General features: G+C 48.4%; 1 protein-coding gene across 2 annotated transcripts in view; it reads left to right on the top strand.

Moving 5' to 3' along the window:
• Positions 1–18,580, top strand: part of MAN1B1 (mannosidase alpha class 1B member 1) — a 727,728-nt gene that overhangs the window by 304,834 nt on the left and 404,314 nt on the right. For both annotated transcript variants that reach the window (XM_069609733.1, XM_069609734.1), the window contains one exon: positions 8,288–8,476. In XM_069609733.1, the coding sequence (XP_069465834.1) occupies positions 8,288–8,476 (189 nt within the window). The remainder of the gene's footprint in view (positions 1–8,287; positions 8,477–18,580) is intronic.

Genomic DNA, 18,580 nt, shown 5'->3' with positions numbered 1-18,580 from the left:
CCAACCTTGGAGATAATGAGGTTGTTCAGAGGTTGTTGCGATGGCAAATGGTTGGGGAGAGAGTCTATACAGCCAGCATTATAAACCTTACAGCAAAGGTTGGAAAATCTCATTAAGACCACCATGATATGTATCCAGCCTATGGATCCATCGTGCTTCTTTCTTCAGGAGGCTGTGGTGCTGTTACTCACCGGAATGGAGAGTACGTAAACAGGCCGGACCTCTACTGCTGGGAATTTGCTTGAAGGAGCAAGGGTTGGAGCCTCCACCCAAGCCTCCTCTCTGTGAGGGAATAAACTCTTTAAACCGATATGACCACCTGCTTAACTGTACAGACAAGGGGACCGATCGATCAAAAGAGCGGGGAGAACAGACCGTCTCAAACCCAGGCTGTAAAGGAAAGGATAACAAGTTAAACAATCTGCCAATAATGAATCTGGTTTTCCCAAGACTATTCCCCTTTAGTAGTACCTGGTTTAATCTCCCCTTAAGCCAAAACAACCGGAGCAACCTATAAAGTAGAGAGGCTTTAGTATATGGCTAAAGGTATAACTCTTCAGTATGGAAAACCAAGAAAACTATACTTTACCCCTGATGGAAATAGGATTGATGTAAAGCGTCCTGGGAAACAACGAAAGTATAAAATAAAAAAAGGGGAGGTTAGTAAGGCAGCTATCCCCGAGCGGAACGAGGGTCGCACTGGTTTCGGGATGGTGCACCACAGCAAAGCGTTCAAAAAGATGCACTTAGGAAAGAAGCCAAACTCCACAGAAGATGGAATTCCAATTAGTCTTTCTTACCGGAGTAGTTACTATCCCAGAGTCCAGGAAGCAGGCAAGGGGTCTGGTACACGGGCGGTCAAGAAACACAGCAGAATCAGTGTCCAAGAGTTCAGGAAGCAGGCAAGGGTCTGGTACACGGGTGGTCAGAAAACAGTTCAATCGAGGATTCAGAAGAAGGAGTCTGTGTGCAGGCAGGGTCGGTACACGGGAAAACAAGGACTTCACAATTCAAGGTACAAGGAGAGCACTTCGGAAAGTATGCCGGTTGTAACTTTAAACAGAAGCAGCGTTCTGTATGCCGCTGTGGAATAAGTAAACAACAAAGAGGCGTACCGTTTGAAAATGAGGCTCCCATCTCAACGCCGAGAACTACAACTTCACAGGTTTTCTGGATCCTGTAGTTCGTGTAGAAATTTTCCACGGCAGCTGCCAGCGCGATAAGAAGGGCGCATGCCGGTGCCGTAACCCTTTATGAAGGGCGATCACTTTCCTGTCCCTTATTCTGGCGTTACCTGGAATTCCCCAATTGTTCTTGCGTATACGAGAGCAACGAGGCAGAACCCGGGGAAAGTGGTGCGGCCGAGGGCGAGGTGTAACAGGTGCATGTCAGGTCCTCCCTTGACTTTCTCTACCACCCACCACAAAATGCTGTTGGGAGTGTGGTTGACGTACAAGAAATGTTCGACCAATGGCGCTGATAGGTTTTAGGTTTTTACAGCGGATTTTCGACCTATGTTCCGATATTCTGGTGTTGTTTGCTCATGTGGTTTGACCAATATATCTGAAACCGCAGGGGTGCTCTATGCAGTAGATTACATTTTGACTTTTGCAATTAGTCAGGTCCCTAAGTGTCCATTTGCGTCTGCCAATTAAGAAGAAACTCATTTTCTTAGTAAATTTGCAGGCAACGCAATTCCCACAAGAGTGATGGCCATGTAGAGGTTGAACAGTGCGATTGACATTTGGAACTGGTTGAAACAATAAGTGGACAAGGTGTTCTCTTAAGTTTTTGTATCGTTTGTAGGCGAATCTGGGTGCAGTCTCTTCAGGTAAATTCAGACGGGCTATGTGCCAATGCTTATTGATAATCTGTTTGATTCTCAAAGTGTGAGCTCCAAAAGTGACTACACAGGTTAGGCATTCATCTGGAGGACCTGTGTTCTCTCGATGTAATTGAAGAAATGTGTCTCGGTTTGAGCTCTGGGCACGGTTGTTAGCTTGGTCTAGCTGTTTCTTAGGGTAGCCTCGTGCTATTAAGCGCATGGGCAAATGCTGTGCATGTTGCTTGTAGTCCTCGGGGGAGGAGCAGTTCCGACGTATACGTAAAAATTGTCCATATGGTAAGTTGTTTTAGTTTGGACCGGGTGGTTGCTGGTATAATGTAGTATAGTGTTGCGAGCTGTAGTTTTTCGATATAGGTCACATGTTAGTCTTCCAATTTTTGGAGCGAATTGTTAGGTCCAGGAATTTTATTTCAGAGTTGCTTTGTTCGATGGTAAACTGGATATCGGGGTTGCAGGTGTTGAGCCAGGTCCAAAAGTTGGTGGGCTATCGGTCCAGATGAAGATCACATCATCGATGTAGCGGTGCCAGTGGCTAATGTGAGTTTGGCAGTTGTTGATGTCTGAGAATACAAAGTCCCTCTCAAATTTGGCCATAAACAAAATGGCCAAACTAGGCGCAAAGGCCGCACCCATTGCGGTGCCCTTCGTTTGCAGGTAGGTGGTATTGTCGAAGGAATTATTACAAGCACCCAGCTTCATATGCATCTTCATGGCTTACCCCAAAGTTGTAATGCCACTCTCCCAGTGTTATGACTTTGTGACCCTTGTATCAGAGGACCCTGGGATGGTTTCAGCCACAACTTCAAGACAATGTTTTTCAGTTCTTACTTTGGCTGGTTTCCTCTTTGGAAGGTTCTGCTTACTGGCTCTGGCATAGCTTGCTCTACTTCTGATTCAACCGCTTCTGCAACACTTGAATGTAGGATGTTACTAGAGTGAAGAATCACTTCAAACGCAAATTTAGGCACACAAGATTGCTCTTTGATGGTAAACTTCAACGTGCTATTTGCATTCCCTTTTACGAAGACAGCATTCGTCTTTAACAATGATCGGGAAACAAAACATTTCATATGCAGCCTTTCTGAAATGTTTCCTTGTAACTGAGTGGGAAAGTCTGCTACTGCTTATGCGATCATTACTGCAACAGTTCTCCCTGTTAATAGGAGACACGTGACTTTTTTTCTGTCAATGATTTTATATTAACAATGGCATAAGAAAGACTTTCTTTACATGGGAGCACCTCGCCGGATAAGCTTGTGATAAATTTCCCTTTGTTGTATACGACCTCCTACCACTACAAAAAAGTTAATTTGAATTACCTTCTACGCGAAGGACTTTCAGCTGGTTACAGTTAGCGGCAAGGAGTTTCTGCTGCTCTGGAGTACAGTCCTTCATTCGTCGGCTCCAGTATTACTACTGCTGCGGGCTCCTTCTGCTTCCCAACTTCTTTTCCTCTGCTACTGCTAACACGGCACTCTTTGGATCCCCCACCTCTCTTCAGCACGGGTGTTTTGGATCGGGCCTCATTAAAGGAGTCTTCCTCTCTCCAGCTTCCCTCGGCTTGCATCTGCGCACAGGCCTCTGGTAAAACACGGGACTTCAGCTCTTCATTCATGACGATTCGGTGCACCTGGAAAGACTGCTAGCTTTCTCCAGTCTCTTCCAATGCAGCCACAGCCAGACAGGGTTTGTGATCACAGGACCAACTCGGAGACTGCAGGTGAAATATACTTGTTCACTGCTCCGGCGTCCCTTCGTGGTCACACTTCCTTTTGAACTGCTAGCCTTCAGTTTGGTTTCTTCTCCTACTGCTGCCGACCTTCCAGCTCCTGCTTCTCTCTGTGACTCCCTCCTGCAGCAGCCTTTTTTTAGGTGCACACCCTCGCACTTGATTGCCTGACCTTATTTTAGGCTATTAGACTTGCATACCTTTTCTCTACTCCTGCGGCCTCTTTAGCCGCCTTCTTTTTGCCAGTTTCTGAAGGGTTCTGGGACATGTAGTCCCTTTCAAGGAATTTTGGTTTTCCCACTGCCTTGATGGGGTTAGCAAAAATTTCACTTCTCTCCAATGTTTTTAGAAAGGGAACTGTAGGACTTGGAATAGGAATGGCCACATTTCCATTGCCCCTTTTGGCATATCTTTGGTCTCAGGGAGGATAGATAGTTTTAGGGCTGAAAAAGACTGGTTCTTCCAATATGGCACTGTGCTGGGTAATAACCTTGGAGTTTATCCCCTTGAATCCCCATCTTAATAAGGTGGTTGAGATATTTTAAATTGACAGTATACTGATTCCTCCTTTAAACCCACAACAAATGTCTCTCTCTCCAGGGAAAAATATTGTCTCCTGTGAAATCACCTCCCTGCCCTGGGCCTTGTCTCCACCCAGGTGATCCTCCTGCAGTACATCACCCTCAGGATTGGGATCCAGAAGCGTCTGCCCTCACCTGGCCACCTGGGAAGAGACTTTAGGCAGGGTTTCAGTGGGGGATCAACAGGATTCTCTACAATACTGACAGCTTTTTAAAGGCAATTCTTGTTGGTTGCCCTCCTGCCCACTTAATCCCACCCAGGGTCTTTCTGAAAAGCTGAGGGCTGAGAAGGCGGCAAGCCTGCTAACTCAGTAAAGTATCTTTACTGTGCATTAAGGCTAAAGCAAAAGAAGAATGGCATGCCCTCAGCAGCCCCCATTGGATAGAGCCCCATCAGTTGGGGGCTGCTGGGGGCATGGGAGGGCCCACTCCCACCCCTACATTTAGCAGCAACCCTCTCCCTACACTCCCACACACACAAGCCAATCGGGGCCCTTCTGAGCCCAATCACTTTTTTACCCACAGTTTAAAATACAACCGTTTTCCACTAGCTGTATAGGCGAGAGGAAGGCATTCCGGATAGCTGATTTTATAGAGAAGAGCTGTAGAAAAACGAGGAGATGGGAGAGCTGGAGTGAGAATGTTGTAGTAGGTGGTGGAGGAGGAATAAAAGCTTAAGGAGATGTGGCGTCACAACAAGGAAGGGCAGGAGCTGGAGAGTCACCTGGGGCATTCCAGGGCCCAAGAGGAGTCCTCTACAGGGATCACAGGGACCCATTGCTCAGGGAGAGAATCCAAGCCAAGCTAGAAGCCCTTTTGAGGACCTGTTGAACAAACTACCAGGGGACAGACCAGGACTACTATGAACATTTCTGAAGCACGTCGGGTGTGCTACATCACTTTAAGGTTGCTGAGCGAGTTGGGCATTACATACCATAGTGATGACATACCATAGTGATTGCAGAAAGACAGTGTGGAGATTCAGCCTAGGGTGGCAGGAGTCGGCAATCACCTAGGTAGATCGTGAGAACTCTAGAAAATGTACCGAGGTAGTGGTGAAGAAATTCTGCCAGTACCAATGCAGATGGAGTGGGGGATGGCCTCCAGAGACTTTCAAGGAGGGCCATCTAAAGGAGACCCCTACGCTGTACACGTGACCATTCTGGAACCCTCAGGACATGAGGGGTCTAACAACTATCAGATTCTATTGGTCATCTAGGAAGCGATGCAGCAAAGGTAAAGCAGGCTTACTAAAAGCAGGTCTCGATGGACCAGATGCCATCACTACAGATGAAGTACCCACAAACCCTTTATTCCCCTCAGACAGTGGGTGACTTAGTTGGACACTCGGCGACCTTCCTTTACAGAACAGGGCCTGGGCTCCTGCAAGCAGAACCTGTAGCCCTCATAGAGTAAGGAATATCCTGCTATGTGACCCATCCTGATACCTTGTTTTGATTGTAGAAAATCTCCCTTGTTTAAAGGAACTCCTATGGAGTTTTCCCCCAAACATGTCCTTGTTATCCCTACTATATGGTTGTCTGTGCGTGCAGGGTGTAAGCTGATGAAATCTTGGCAGGTTGCCTGTGGGGTGGATGGAGCCTTTTATGTTATAGTTTACTTCAGTGTTGCCCTAAGGGTTTGCTATTATAATCATTCCTCAAGGTGTACAACCTTTAAGTGCGTGTGTGTTAAACTCCTAATCCCAGTGTCTTGTTGTTCTGTTCCTCCTTCTGTGTGGTAGCCCTTGCAACACTTAACAACCCCTGTGTACCAGACTTCTTCCGAGGCCCAACTAGTGAGTGCTCCGGCACTTACACTTATGCATTTAGTGCAGAGTGCTCATTTGGTGACTTCTAGTCTGTCTACAACATTCGGATAACCTGGAATGTGTAGTTGTTTTGTGAATAGTTATTGTACCCCTTTCTTTTCATGGTTTATCGTACCACTGTATTTCCTGACTTGTGCCGCTGCAGCCTAAATAGTTAAGATGACCTTTGTCCCATCCCCTCTCCATTCTTCTTATGATACTCTTAAGCAGCTTGCATCACAATGTGTGCCGTATAAGTCACAAATGCTGAAATAAAATATGTAAATGTCCTTGAGCATGGTTGTAAAGTAGATGATGGAGTGAAGAAAGTAGTGTGTGGGTTTGGAACGTGTGCTATTGGCCCTGTGTTAAGTGGGTGCGGGGCAATTGGAAGTGCTGTTTGTGGTGGTACTCATATTTTTGATGATAGTGGATGGAACGTGGGAGTGATTGCTGTTGTTCTTTCCTTCAGCAATAAATTATCGAGACTTAGTTTTATTATAGAGAGCCCCCAGGTGGGTGCACTCTCCTTAACAATAAACAATCAACTTAACACACTGGTCTCGAACTCCATAGAACTTGACAACAGCATTCAGGTTCGCTACCAGAATGTAACATTACATCAACATTACATCATCAAACATCTCCCCTACATAGTTGAACAAGAAATATAAAGAGTAAACCAATATAAAGCAGAATAAACAGAATGGGGGCTGGGAGAAACAGAGGGGATAAAGAAAGGAAAATAAGAGAAAATATATTGTATGTTAACAACAAAAGGATGCAATCTGTATTGACCACGGTCTTCAATTGATCTGATTCTAGTCCCTTTTTTAGGAAGGTTCTATGGTAGCTGGGGAAAATTCTAGATATTAATAATACACATAGTCTTTCTTGAAATTCTGCAAAATTCTTCTTTTCCTGGATGACCTCTCTTCCACAATTATCATCTTTAGTCTCCTCTGTGCTTAGTCTTTGATTTTCATTTCTTACTAGATCTTCATCATAACCCAATGGTGGCTGTAGCACATTATTGTCCTTATTCTTCTCTGACAACATCACATCACATGACCATCTCTTTCCATCTTCCAATACATCCGGTTTCTCGTACGCTCTCGATACTCTTTGCGGTTCTCTGAATCTGGATAATCCTTTCAACACACTCTTGGGTTCTCTCACACAAATCCAATCATCTTCCTTAATATTACTTTTCTTCACATGTTTGTTGATATCATAAGTATTTTTTATACTTCCTCTGTCTTTCACCTTCCTTACAACGTCCTCCATGTCTATTCTCTTGTGACTCTTTGACCTTAACCACGCTGGTCTCAGCCTATTTAATGCTGTTCTCCCTCATCGTGAAAGGTTCTTCCTCTATAGCTGAATGTGGGGTCATTCAGTATGCATTTAAAGCTTCTTTTAACATATCCTTCCAAGGTAATGAAATGGCTATGGCCAATTGTATAATACTTTTTATGAAACCATTCATTCTGTCCACCAATCCGTTAGCCATTGGATTGTATAATGACATGACCTTATGTTCAATTACTATGTCTTTCATAAAAGCTTGCATCTCTTCTGCCATGAAATGAACCTCATTGCCCGATATGCCTTGTGAATCTCCTTCTCTATTAAACACATCCTCCAAAAATCTCACAATTTTCTTTGTGGCAACTGTGCCTTTCATAATACCCGATTCAACTAATTTCGATGTATATAATACCACAATGTATATCTTCTGACCATCTAGTGTTTCAAAAGGTACTGTGATATCAATGGCCAATTTATTCTATACTAAGTGTGGAATCTCAACCGGCTGTAGCGGTGTGACAATCATTTTCTTACCCTTGTCACTTACCGCACATGCCGTACAGTTCTTCACCAATTCCTCCATTTCTCTTCACATCCCTGGCCACCAGTAGGTATGTATGTTTAGTATGTTAATGTGGATTTACGGACTATATGGCCAAGTCACCACCTGTCTTGTGAGTGTAGGCATGGTGGTGGATATTGGCATAGTATTTTCTGTGGTATGACCTTTTTCTTTGTGATGGGAGCAGCTCCTGGTCGACTGATTATGATGGTACATTCAGGGAGGGGGCATGGCTGGCAGCAGGAGTGGTGAATGGGCAATTTGCCCATGGTTTTGGGGAAGCAAGAAAAAATTCCAGGACCCTCTGTGTATTTTGGTATGGGTTTGCTCCAGCTCCTGGATAGGGTATATATATCGGCTGATGGCTTACAGTTACATTTTGGATATGCAGTCTTCGATATTACTTTCTTTTTCTGATCTAACTTCGTTTTGATGCTTCTTTCCTTAGAAAGATATTGGGAACAGACTGATGCCTGCCTTTAACACCCCATCAAAAATCCCCTACTCGGATGTGAACATTGGGCGTGGCACTGCCCATCCTCCACGCTGGACTTCGGACAGCACTGTGGCTGAAGTGACAAGTATTCAGCTGGAGTTCAGGGAGCTCTCGCGCCTCACGGGGGATGATAAGTACCAGGTAAATGGGAACCACTGACAGAATTGTCAGCTTCCTTGCCTTTTATCCACGGTATCCCCTCTCCTGATGTCTTGATAGCTTTGGATAGTTGCTTCTTTATGCAGCAGTACTATTCTTCCTGAGCTTTCAGAATCTGTGCTTCCTATTACTACTGCTGCCCTGAGTTTCCTGGCTTGTATATATGTCTCTAGCACTGCATCCACCCTACCCCTTCCTTGCATATGCTTCCTGTTGACAGCTAAATCCTTTGTATTTGGTCCGTTGTGCTAATTTGATCAGTTGTTCATTGTGAAAAATGTATTGCAATTTCCTGATCCTGAAACCTGCTGCCTACGTGCTTTGTGCACTCCCTATTCTTCCTTGATTTGTTGTTCATTGTGTGCCCCGTTTGAAAAGTCTGTATAATGCTAACTTTTACTCCTTCTGTGCTCCGTTCTCTAAAATGTCATTTACTTTCCATTGTTTGCTGCAATTGTGCAGGAGGTGTTTTTCCTCCTGCATTAACCTTTTTTCCCCCTCCTACCTCTCTTTGAAGGCTGATGCAGGGAGACCCGTGAATCTCTTATCACCTCAAAATCTACTCATATGCTGACCTGCTCAATTTTCTCAGTGTCTCTCTGGTTCCTTTTGCAGTCTCAACCTGAACCCACTTGCGCCTCTCCTCCTGTGCTATGTTCAGTCCCTTGTGCCCAGATTACTCTCCCCTCTCCCTCCATATCCATAGCTGACATCCAAAATCTCTTCTTGCCTCAGCACCTTGATGAGCTTTGCATGTCTAGTTTGGCCCTGTTGGAGTTAATGTTGGCGTCCTTCAGAACGAACAGAGATGATGGAGGCGAGTGCATAATTTGATGAACTAGATATGTACTTTATACCTGCCCACTAGTTACTGTGTCACAGAAGACTGTTTTTTAAATTGTTCTGCCGCAGATCATGACTGTCTTTTTGTCATGGAGCGCCTGCCCATTATTTACTTGTACAAAATGCGTGTCCACTTGTTACTGTGCATGAATATACTGAAAGGTACATATGCATGCCCATCAGTTGGAGTGAATGCTTGCTTAACCATAGGTCAGTTGGCCGCAAAGTACTTGGTCGTTTGTTACTGTGCCACTGCATGCCTGTTCCTCTTTCTTTGCACTGCATGCCCGCCCATCAGTTACTATCCATAAAATGTCAGTCTGACAGTTAACATGGTATAAAAGGTATGGGCATCCATGAATGCGCATTGAATGCATGCTCAAGAGTTATTATGGAATAAAATGCCTCCTTGTCATTTTCTGTGCACGTAATGCCCCCCTTTCAGTTACTGTGCATAGGAAGCCCACCAATGATTAGGTCTGGCCATTGACCGAGCTAATGCTGCGGAATGAATTGACTTGACTGGTAACATTTTTGGCAGATGGTGAACTTCATCCATCACGATAGCAATCCAACAGTAGTGCAGCTACATCCACAGTCTTTCTCTGCCAACTGTGTCGAACACTGCACTAACATCTATAAAGGCCACACACACTGGAGTTTTTTGGATCAACCACGTCTGCTGAACAGTTGTAACCATTGCAAGGCGGATAGTAGTCTTATGACCCTTACTAAACCCTGTTTGATTTAATGGAATTATATTATTGGCCTCTGTCCATTTTTTTCAACTCCGCCAGAAACCTGTAATTTTGTGGATCAGTGCGGCACCTTTTTTAAATACAGGGACGATAATGTTTTCTCTCCAAGTTGATGGAATACACTGCGTCACACTGATCCAACGATAATACCAGTAAAGTGCCCATATGTTGCGATCTGTCTTAATGAAATGGTTGCAGAGGCCATCAAGCCCAAGAGCTCTGGAGGACTTCCTACCCAAAATTAGGTTGGCAATATCAGTTGGGCCCTTACCTAATTCCCACGTATCAAATTTTACCCATGACTTTCAGAAGCATTCGTCCCAAACGTTTGATCCCAGTCTTGCTCAGGGACACCATTAACATCTGTACCATGTGAATTATTTCCCATAACACTACTCCAAAACTCCTTGGTGTTATTGGTAATGGATGAATACATCAGGTTACGCCAGTTAGACAGGCAACATTGAATTTGTGCCCATTTAACCATTTGAGATATTTGCTTTTCCTTTACCTGAACCTCTTCTGTAAGCTCTAGTTTTATTATTCCACGTAACTCTGCGGACTGGCCTTTTCGTTTCCTTAACATGCTTATCAAAAGCGTAGCGATGCACATTCCTAGGGTCGGTTCCTACTCTAGCACGTCCACCAACGTTTGGAAAAATACTCGATTTAATTTTCTCTGTGCAAGCCTCGTAATTCACCATTGCCAAACAAGCATTTTCAAAGGAAATGTGAGACTCCATGCTCTCCCTCTCTTCAATATAGTTAAGGAGGCCTTGGGCCACCATTGACACCACCTCATACTTTTACGTCTCGTCCCCTTTCCTCCATACTGCATGGGCGTCCCTTCCAAGGGACGGGTGACTGAACCTTTTTCACCAGCGTTTCGGCCATGTAATTCCACGCGCAAATACTTCTTCTTTTTATCATTCAGGTACTCAGTCCTCAGGCCTCACGCTCCTCCCCGGCGCATGTCGACATCTACAGGGTTCAGCAGGTGTCCATCCTGCGACGGGCTCTTCCCGACTAAAGACCCCCACGCCCTCTGCCTGCAGTGCCTTGGCCCAGACCACGGCTGGCAAGCTTGTACCTTGTCCAACGTGCTTTCCTCGAGGTCTCTGAAGAACAGACTAGCCAGGTGGAGTGAGCTCTTTCAGAGATCGCCTCCAGAGGACCTATAGGACTTTGTCTATCATTGATCCAATTCCAAGGTAGTGTCGCTCTTTTCCAGTGCACCCCGCAAGGTATACTCCTTCCCAAGGACTCCCCCGTGTGGGAGGGTCCATCCAGGTTCTGGTACCAGCACAAGTACTGAGGCTGAATCAGCTACTGGCCGACAGGCCGAGGGATCAGTAGATCCTCCCGATGTCAGTGCTGAGGAAACGGAAGGTTCTTTTACCGGGTCTTTACCCGAGGGGCTATGCCCTAATACCGGCTACATGTCAGAGGGGATGCCTTTACGCAGTTCTAACGGCAGTTCCGCCAAGGGCAAAACGCCTACCGGGCCTCAGCCTGAGCAACAGGATAGGCCCCATGATCCACACTCGGGAGTCCTGGATGAGGCGCGGCCAAGTGAGCCGAGCAACACGACGCAGGCATGTGGAAGGCAGCTCGACAAAATGGGCGCAGCGTCAGAAAGTCCAGACATCCGGCCAACGCCGCTCCAGGGAATGCAGCAGATGGAGGACCGTGTGTCGAGGTGGGACTGGTGTGAACCAGGTATGTGGCCTAGTGCTTACCCTTCCTTCGCGTAATGCAGGTTCCCACTGCATCCATATGCACAGGGCACGCAATGGCTCCAGCAACCGCCCGCTACCCCGTCAATATCGCCTACCACCAATCCAGCCTGCAAGGAAAGGTTCCTTGGGCTCATGAGATCTCCCCAGATGAGTCATCCTCAGGGACGCCATCAACTACTTGCTCCCTACAATGGCCCAAGCGCAGCAGGCCCCAGTACAGGCGGCCCCGGTCTCTGTTCAGCCTAAGCAGCCCGCTCCGGCCCCCCAAATGATTGTGTAGGCGGCTCTGTACCAGCCTCCGGCTCCGGTCTCCGCACTTCAGCTCTTGGTTCCTAGCAACCGCCCCCTCTCCCCCCCGTCCGGTGCCGGACCAACGGGACCGGCAGGTGGACACAGATGAGGAGGACCCTGACACACCGTCTTCAGCCAAGGCCTTCCACAAACGTCTTGCAGGGCTGGCAGAGTACTTTGGCCTTCCTCAAACCGAGGTCGAGCAACCAGCAGAGTGTCATGATTCCTAACCCCGGGCATCCGGACCAGGTCCATCTGTCCCGGGAGCAGGCATCCAGATACTTGGGAAAAACCCAGCAGCCCCGGCTAGGGGCTATCTGGGTACAGTCCTGGTGCCAGGCTCATTTGCTTTCACTTACCTCATGCAGACCATGCTGCTCAGCATTCAAGCCAATGTGAGGTCTGAAGGGGGACTGTAAAGACTGGTAGGGGTTGTCTGCACTTCCGCTCTCTATATGGTAGAGGAGAGGCACAGAGGATCCCAGCCAAGATTCTCCATTTGGTAGCAATGGACGAGCAATCAAAACCTAGCTTCTCAGGAGGTGATGCGGGCTGGTTCTTAAGTACAGTGTAGTCCCCGAACCCCCACAAAGGAATGTCCACACATTGTATTACTGAAAACAGTCTTTATATAATTAATATTCAAAGGTATGTACACAATCACAATAACGCACTTTGTACTCGGAAGTCAAAAATGATAAATATATACAATTCTAAAGTGGTACCACCATTATCGAATCTCATTAAAGTGCATCAACTGTATGGTTAAAATGTCACACAGATCAATAACGAGGAAACCAGCAATAGAGGTAGCCAGGAACATTAAGATAGTTTAAACGGTAGTCTTATTTCCTCCTATTAAGGTTTTACCCCCCCAATGTACCTGGTGGAGTAGAGTTCTCCGAATATGCGTCGACCGATCCTTCTTGATTGTCTCCTTTAAAGCAGGAGCCACAGATCGTCGAGAGGCATCGAGGAACTCGGCGTTCGGTGTCGGGGAATCGACGGCCCTTCTTGAGTGCCCTCCCTTTAAGGCAGAAGTCACGGGTCGTCGAACGTCCGACGGCGAACAGGTTGAACTACGGCAGTGAAGTGGCAGCTTCATTCCTAGCGGTGCTTGTCGACGACAGAGCGTTGGCGTCCTGCAAGGAAGAGGCATGCGAGGCACCTCGGTGACGATAGTTCTGGACCGCAAAGAGATGATGAAGAACTGGGGCCCAGCAAGGGCATCCAGTCGTCGGCATCTCTGTGGTCCTTAGGTGGCGGGAAACCCACCAGCGGATGCTCCTTGGCGCGTCGACGGTCGGGCCTTCTCCAGTGGGATAAAGCGGGCGACGATGCAGACGAGAGCGTCCGATGATCAAATGAAGTTCCTAGGCAAACGGGAGCACCGCGGCTCCGGTCGGCGATGGCGGTCGTCGACTGGGGCGGACAACAGTCCGGGTGCTTCTCTTTGGGATTCCGCGGCAGTCCCCGTCTCGGGTCGGCAGCCTGTCGAAGGTCTGTCTACCAGGGAGCTTTGGCAAAGATCAGCTGTGCACGATGGTCCCTCGTAGCTCGGGAAGAGGGCGCCTTACCAGGTCCTCTCTGTGTCAGTCCTTGGAGGCACAGCAGCTTTCAGATTGTGAAGGAGAGCAACAGCACTTCTTCTCGTCCAGCGGGGCTTCAAGGTCAAGCTTCAGTTACTCGTCGTGGTGGACTTCAGCTTCTGAACATGATTCCTAGCAGTGAGAGGTCCCCAGATATACTGTTGATCTCCCATTCATTCCGCTGGGTCACACTCAAGCATCCAATCACGACTAAGGGCATTCATGCAGGCAGGCAGCCAATCAGGCACACAAGGTATTTAGGCCATTCACTTCTCTTCAGACACTCACAACAAGTTATGTGTATTGGGACAAGTACCGAGCCATTCAACACTCCAAACTGCATTCATACCGGTTTCGGGCAGGGCTGTCTGTCATTTGTCAACCACCAGATACTAGACATCCACAACACAGAATGCATATTCGTCACACACTCTATTCACCCGGGTCCCGCCCACAGGAGGTACCCACAACATACATCACTGGGAAGGCTCCAGCTAGTCTGGCCGGGCCTTCACAACAACACCATGTATGGCATTTCCACCCAACATCCAGTCAGGGGGAAGGGACAGAGTCAGGGCTTCCCAGGACTTTGGGAAAACAAGGTAATAGGTAATAGAAAGCAAGAGGCCACAGGGGCCATCTTGTTTTCCATCAGGCATCAACTGATCCCAATGGCAGGGCCGGGGTATCCCCAAAATGGAGGATACTCCGTGCACCTGTCAAATTCAGCATGGAGCTGCCACCAGCCCATACCCTGCTCTGCGGGCCACCCACAGGTGCCCAAAAACATACACTAGGGGCACAGGGTTGTACCCCACCCATGGGTGCCATAAGGGTATCCCACGGGTCCGTTCACCAAACCAAAAGAGAGAGCTGCACCGCCAGGAGTCCCACATGAACTCTTGCGTGGAAAACACGACAGAACATACGATAAAAAGCAGTAAAGGACAAGGATACGGAGGCCCTGTCCCTCCGATGCATTTCCAGCATCACAGGGACTACTTTATTTCAAGGACTATTTTCTTACTCGGGTGTGGTCTTGGGAACACCTTACCAGGGACTACTTTGAAGGCTATTTAAACCACGCCCGAAGAGCAGCTCACGCTTCGCGTTATTCTGCATCCTGCAGCGTAACGCTCACCGTGCCTGCAAGCCAGCATCCAGTCTTCTGCCACGCCCGCCTTGAGTCTGGAGCTCCTAGAAAAAAGGGAGAAAGAAGGAAAAAGGTTAGAACAAGAACAATACTTATTTCCTCACCTGATTCTGGATCCATCGTCCCTTCGAATAAGAAGAAAGACATTATTTGATGCGCGTCGCATCGCCTGCGCCACGCTATACTCACCAGCCTTCGCAGCACCTCCATGATCCACCTCTGTCTTCACAACATTTCTTCACCAAACTCCGGAACCTTAGAGGAATAAAGAACAGCAAGGTGAGCCGAGAGAATAATAAGGCAATATTAGTCACCACAATAGACTTAGCTGATTTTACCGCGGGAGGCATTCTTCATCTCCACGGGCCGGCACAGCCTCCATTCATCTTCGCCGAACTCCGGCATCTAAGGGGAACAAAAGGACAGCCAGGTGAGCCGAAAGAACAAACCAAGGGAATATCTTTCACCATAATAGACTTACCTGATTTTACTGCAGGAGGTATTATTCCTCAAAACGCCATAATTTCTCACTCTGCACCTGTAATAAGGGAGAAAGCAGCAGATTACAGGTGTCATTTACCGGACAGTGTTGGATAAAACAGACTCTTACCTGAACTTTACCAGCCACACAAGGCAATCTTTTCCAGGGTCAAGCTGCAAGCTGCAAGGAATCGGACAAGAGTGAAAGTCAGACATTTTGAACTCTTACGAACTATATACTTACGGCTCCTCGCCAGGAACCTCAGAGTCAATATTGTTCTGGAACTCTCCAATTCCTTCGGACCAGTGAAGTAACTGGTTATCCACGCGCCCCTGCATTCTACGCAGGATGGAGAGCTCATCCTTTAAAAATCTAAGGAGAATACTTCTTCGGGTCAAGCAGACGAGATTAGGTGGGCCAGTCCAGTCTGTCATCTCTGCACTACGCGTCACGTGGGTGGAAACCGTAGCTGTCCAGTTCCGATCGACGCCCCTGTGGGAGCCAGGTGAGCGTTACACAGAGGGGGCACTCGCAGAAGTCCTCACGCTACGTCTCGTTGCCAGAACGGGGATCTCGATGCAGAAGGACGTAGTTGCCTTGGCCAAGAAGGGTTGGCTCAAGCCCCACTCAGCCCAGCCATTAAATAAACATCTGGACGCCAAGTACAGGCAGATGGAGGGGGTTACACTCTTGCTATCGGCCCATCCTCAGCCACACTCCTCTGTGATCTCTGCCGCATTACTGTACTCCAAGCCTCAGTTATCCTCAGCCTCCTCCTCTGCGGTGCTGCTAGGCAAGGAGGAGAAGATCTTGGAGGCGTACGAGAAGAAGCTGTATTCCAACGTGTCCTTGCACCTCCGTCAAGCCAAAGCGGATGCCATGCTGGCAGCCGCTAACCAGCGGCTCTGGTGGGAAATTGCAGATTTACTCCCAGAGCTTCAGGCACAGAGCCAATCCCGCCTTGAATTGTGAGGCCAAGATTGTGGCTCAGGACATCATGGAATCCTCCATGGCACACATTGACACCTCTGGCCGTGCCATCTGTATTGCCACGGACATGAGAAGAGCGGCCTGCCTCCGTGCTACGAAATTTAACCCAGAGGTCCAGGAATGCATATTGGATCTTCCGTTCGAAGGGGGTGACCTCTTCCACTCCACAATGTACGAGGAGCTGGATAAAAAGAAAAACAGCTCTCAAACGGCCAAGTCTTTATCCATCCTTACGAAGACCACACCCAAACTGTACACCCAGTCACAGCATCGCTCAGAGAAGGGGCTTAAGTGCAGAGGGTTCTGCGGCTTTCAAGACAGAGGTCCAGGCAGCCTGACTGTTCGCTGTCCCAACATTGGTGCAAACAAAAAAAAAGGCGGTTGGGGGGCACAGGGCTTTTTCCAGTCCCCCTCCTGCGCAACAGCCTCAGAGGGAAAGAAGGCCTGACACAACCCTCCGGGTCCACACATCTCGAGTGGGGGGCAGACTTGCTCTCAATGCAAATTTCTGGTGCCAGAATTTTGCGGACCCCTGGATCCTCTCTGTAGTCTCCACAGGGTATCGCCTCCCTATCACAGCCTCTCCTCCCTGTTCCCCTCCACTCCCACAGGTTGGGACAGCACCTCTTTTAGCAGAGATCCGGTCGCTCGTCGAGAGCCATGCAGTGGAGGAAGTCCCAGCCTCCCAGCGGGGCTTGGGCTTTTACTTCGCCATTCAAAAAAAAAACATTCAAAGGGCCTGAGAGTTGTGCTGGACCGTTCCACCCTCAACCTCTCCCTACTGCTACAAAAATTCAAGATGGTTACACCAGCCTTTATAGCAGAGACATTGTGCAAGGGAAACTGGATGTGCTTCATGGATCTGAAGGATGCATACCTACACGTACCGATCTGGCAGCCTCATCGTTCCTTTCTACGATTCAGGATCATGGGCTACTATTTCCAATACAAGGTGCTTCCTTTCGGCTTCAACTCGGCCCCCAGGGTCTTTATCAGGCTGATGAACACAGTGGCGGCCCTCCTTGGGTTGCAGGGCCACCACATCTACCCGTACCTCGACGACTGGCTCGTCAGGGCAACATCTCCGGAAGCAGTGCACCATACATCCCACGCTCTTAAGAACACGCTGCACAAGCTGGGTTACTCCACCTCAAGAAGTCGCAGCTGCAGCCCACGCAGACACTGACCTTCTTGGGCCTCATTTGGGACACGTGCTACGAAGAGTTTTTCCCTCGGAGGACAAGATCACGGCCATCAAGAGGGCTATGGCGCACTTCCTCAGCAGAGAAGTGACCTCGGCCTGGTGGTACCAACACCTGCTGGGTCTCATGGCAGCAGTCCTCATGGCCGTCCCCCATATGAGACTCAAGATGAGGAGGATACAGCTGCACTTTGCCGCATCTTGGAAGCAGGAACGGGGCCATCAGTCAGAGATGATCAACGTTCCTCTGTCGCTTCACCCAGACCTCACTTGGTGGTCCAGGGACTGCAACCTGCGGACGGGCAAGCCTTTCCGGCAACCTACCGCACACGTCACCATCACCATGGACTTCTCTCTCGAGGGTTGGGGGGGCCACTCTGGACAACCACTGCATCCATGGCACCTGGACCTGGCAGGGGCAGGAGTACCACATCAATTGGCTGGAATTGAAGGCTATCTGGCCGGCGCTCAGGGCCTTCCTTCGGATTATCGAAGGCAAGGTCATTCTCATTCAGACAGACAACTGTACCAGCATATTGTATGTCAACAAGCGTGGAGGTACCAGATCTCCCCTTTCCCCACTGTGCAGGATGATTGTCAGCATGTCTGAGTGGGCCCTGGAGAACAAGATCTACCTCACGGCAGTCCACCTGCCGGGAGAATCCAACCTGGAGGCAGACAGGCTCAGCAGACTGGGAGTGGACAACTATGAGTGGCAGTTGAACGACCTAGTGCTGCAGGAGATCTTTTACAAATGGGGTCACCCTCAGGTGGACCTCTTTGCCTCCTTGGGTAACAGGAAGTGTCAACGGTTTGCCTCCTGGCAGGGTCAGGGCCTGGGCTCCCTGGGCAATGCATTCCAAATCTGTTGGGACGGAATGATAGCATACGCCTTTCCGCCCACTCCGCTGATTCACAGGGTGATATGCAAGATCAAAGAGTCTCGCCGCCTCAGCATCATTCTAATAGCTTCATGGTGGCCAGCCAGGCCATGGTTCTTGGAGCTGCTCTGCCTCTCGGAGAGGCCTCCCATTCGCCTTC

The sequence above is a fragment of the Ambystoma mexicanum genome, chromosome 8 (assembly GCF_040938575.1).
Source record: "Ambystoma mexicanum isolate Mex_15411 chromosome 8, UKY_AmexF1_1, whole genome shotgun sequence".
Classification (NCBI taxonomy): domain Eukaryota; kingdom Metazoa; phylum Chordata; class Amphibia; order Caudata; family Ambystomatidae; genus Ambystoma; species Ambystoma mexicanum.
Note: the sequence above shows the minus strand (reverse complement) of the source record. Positions and strands in the feature narration are given on the sequence as shown.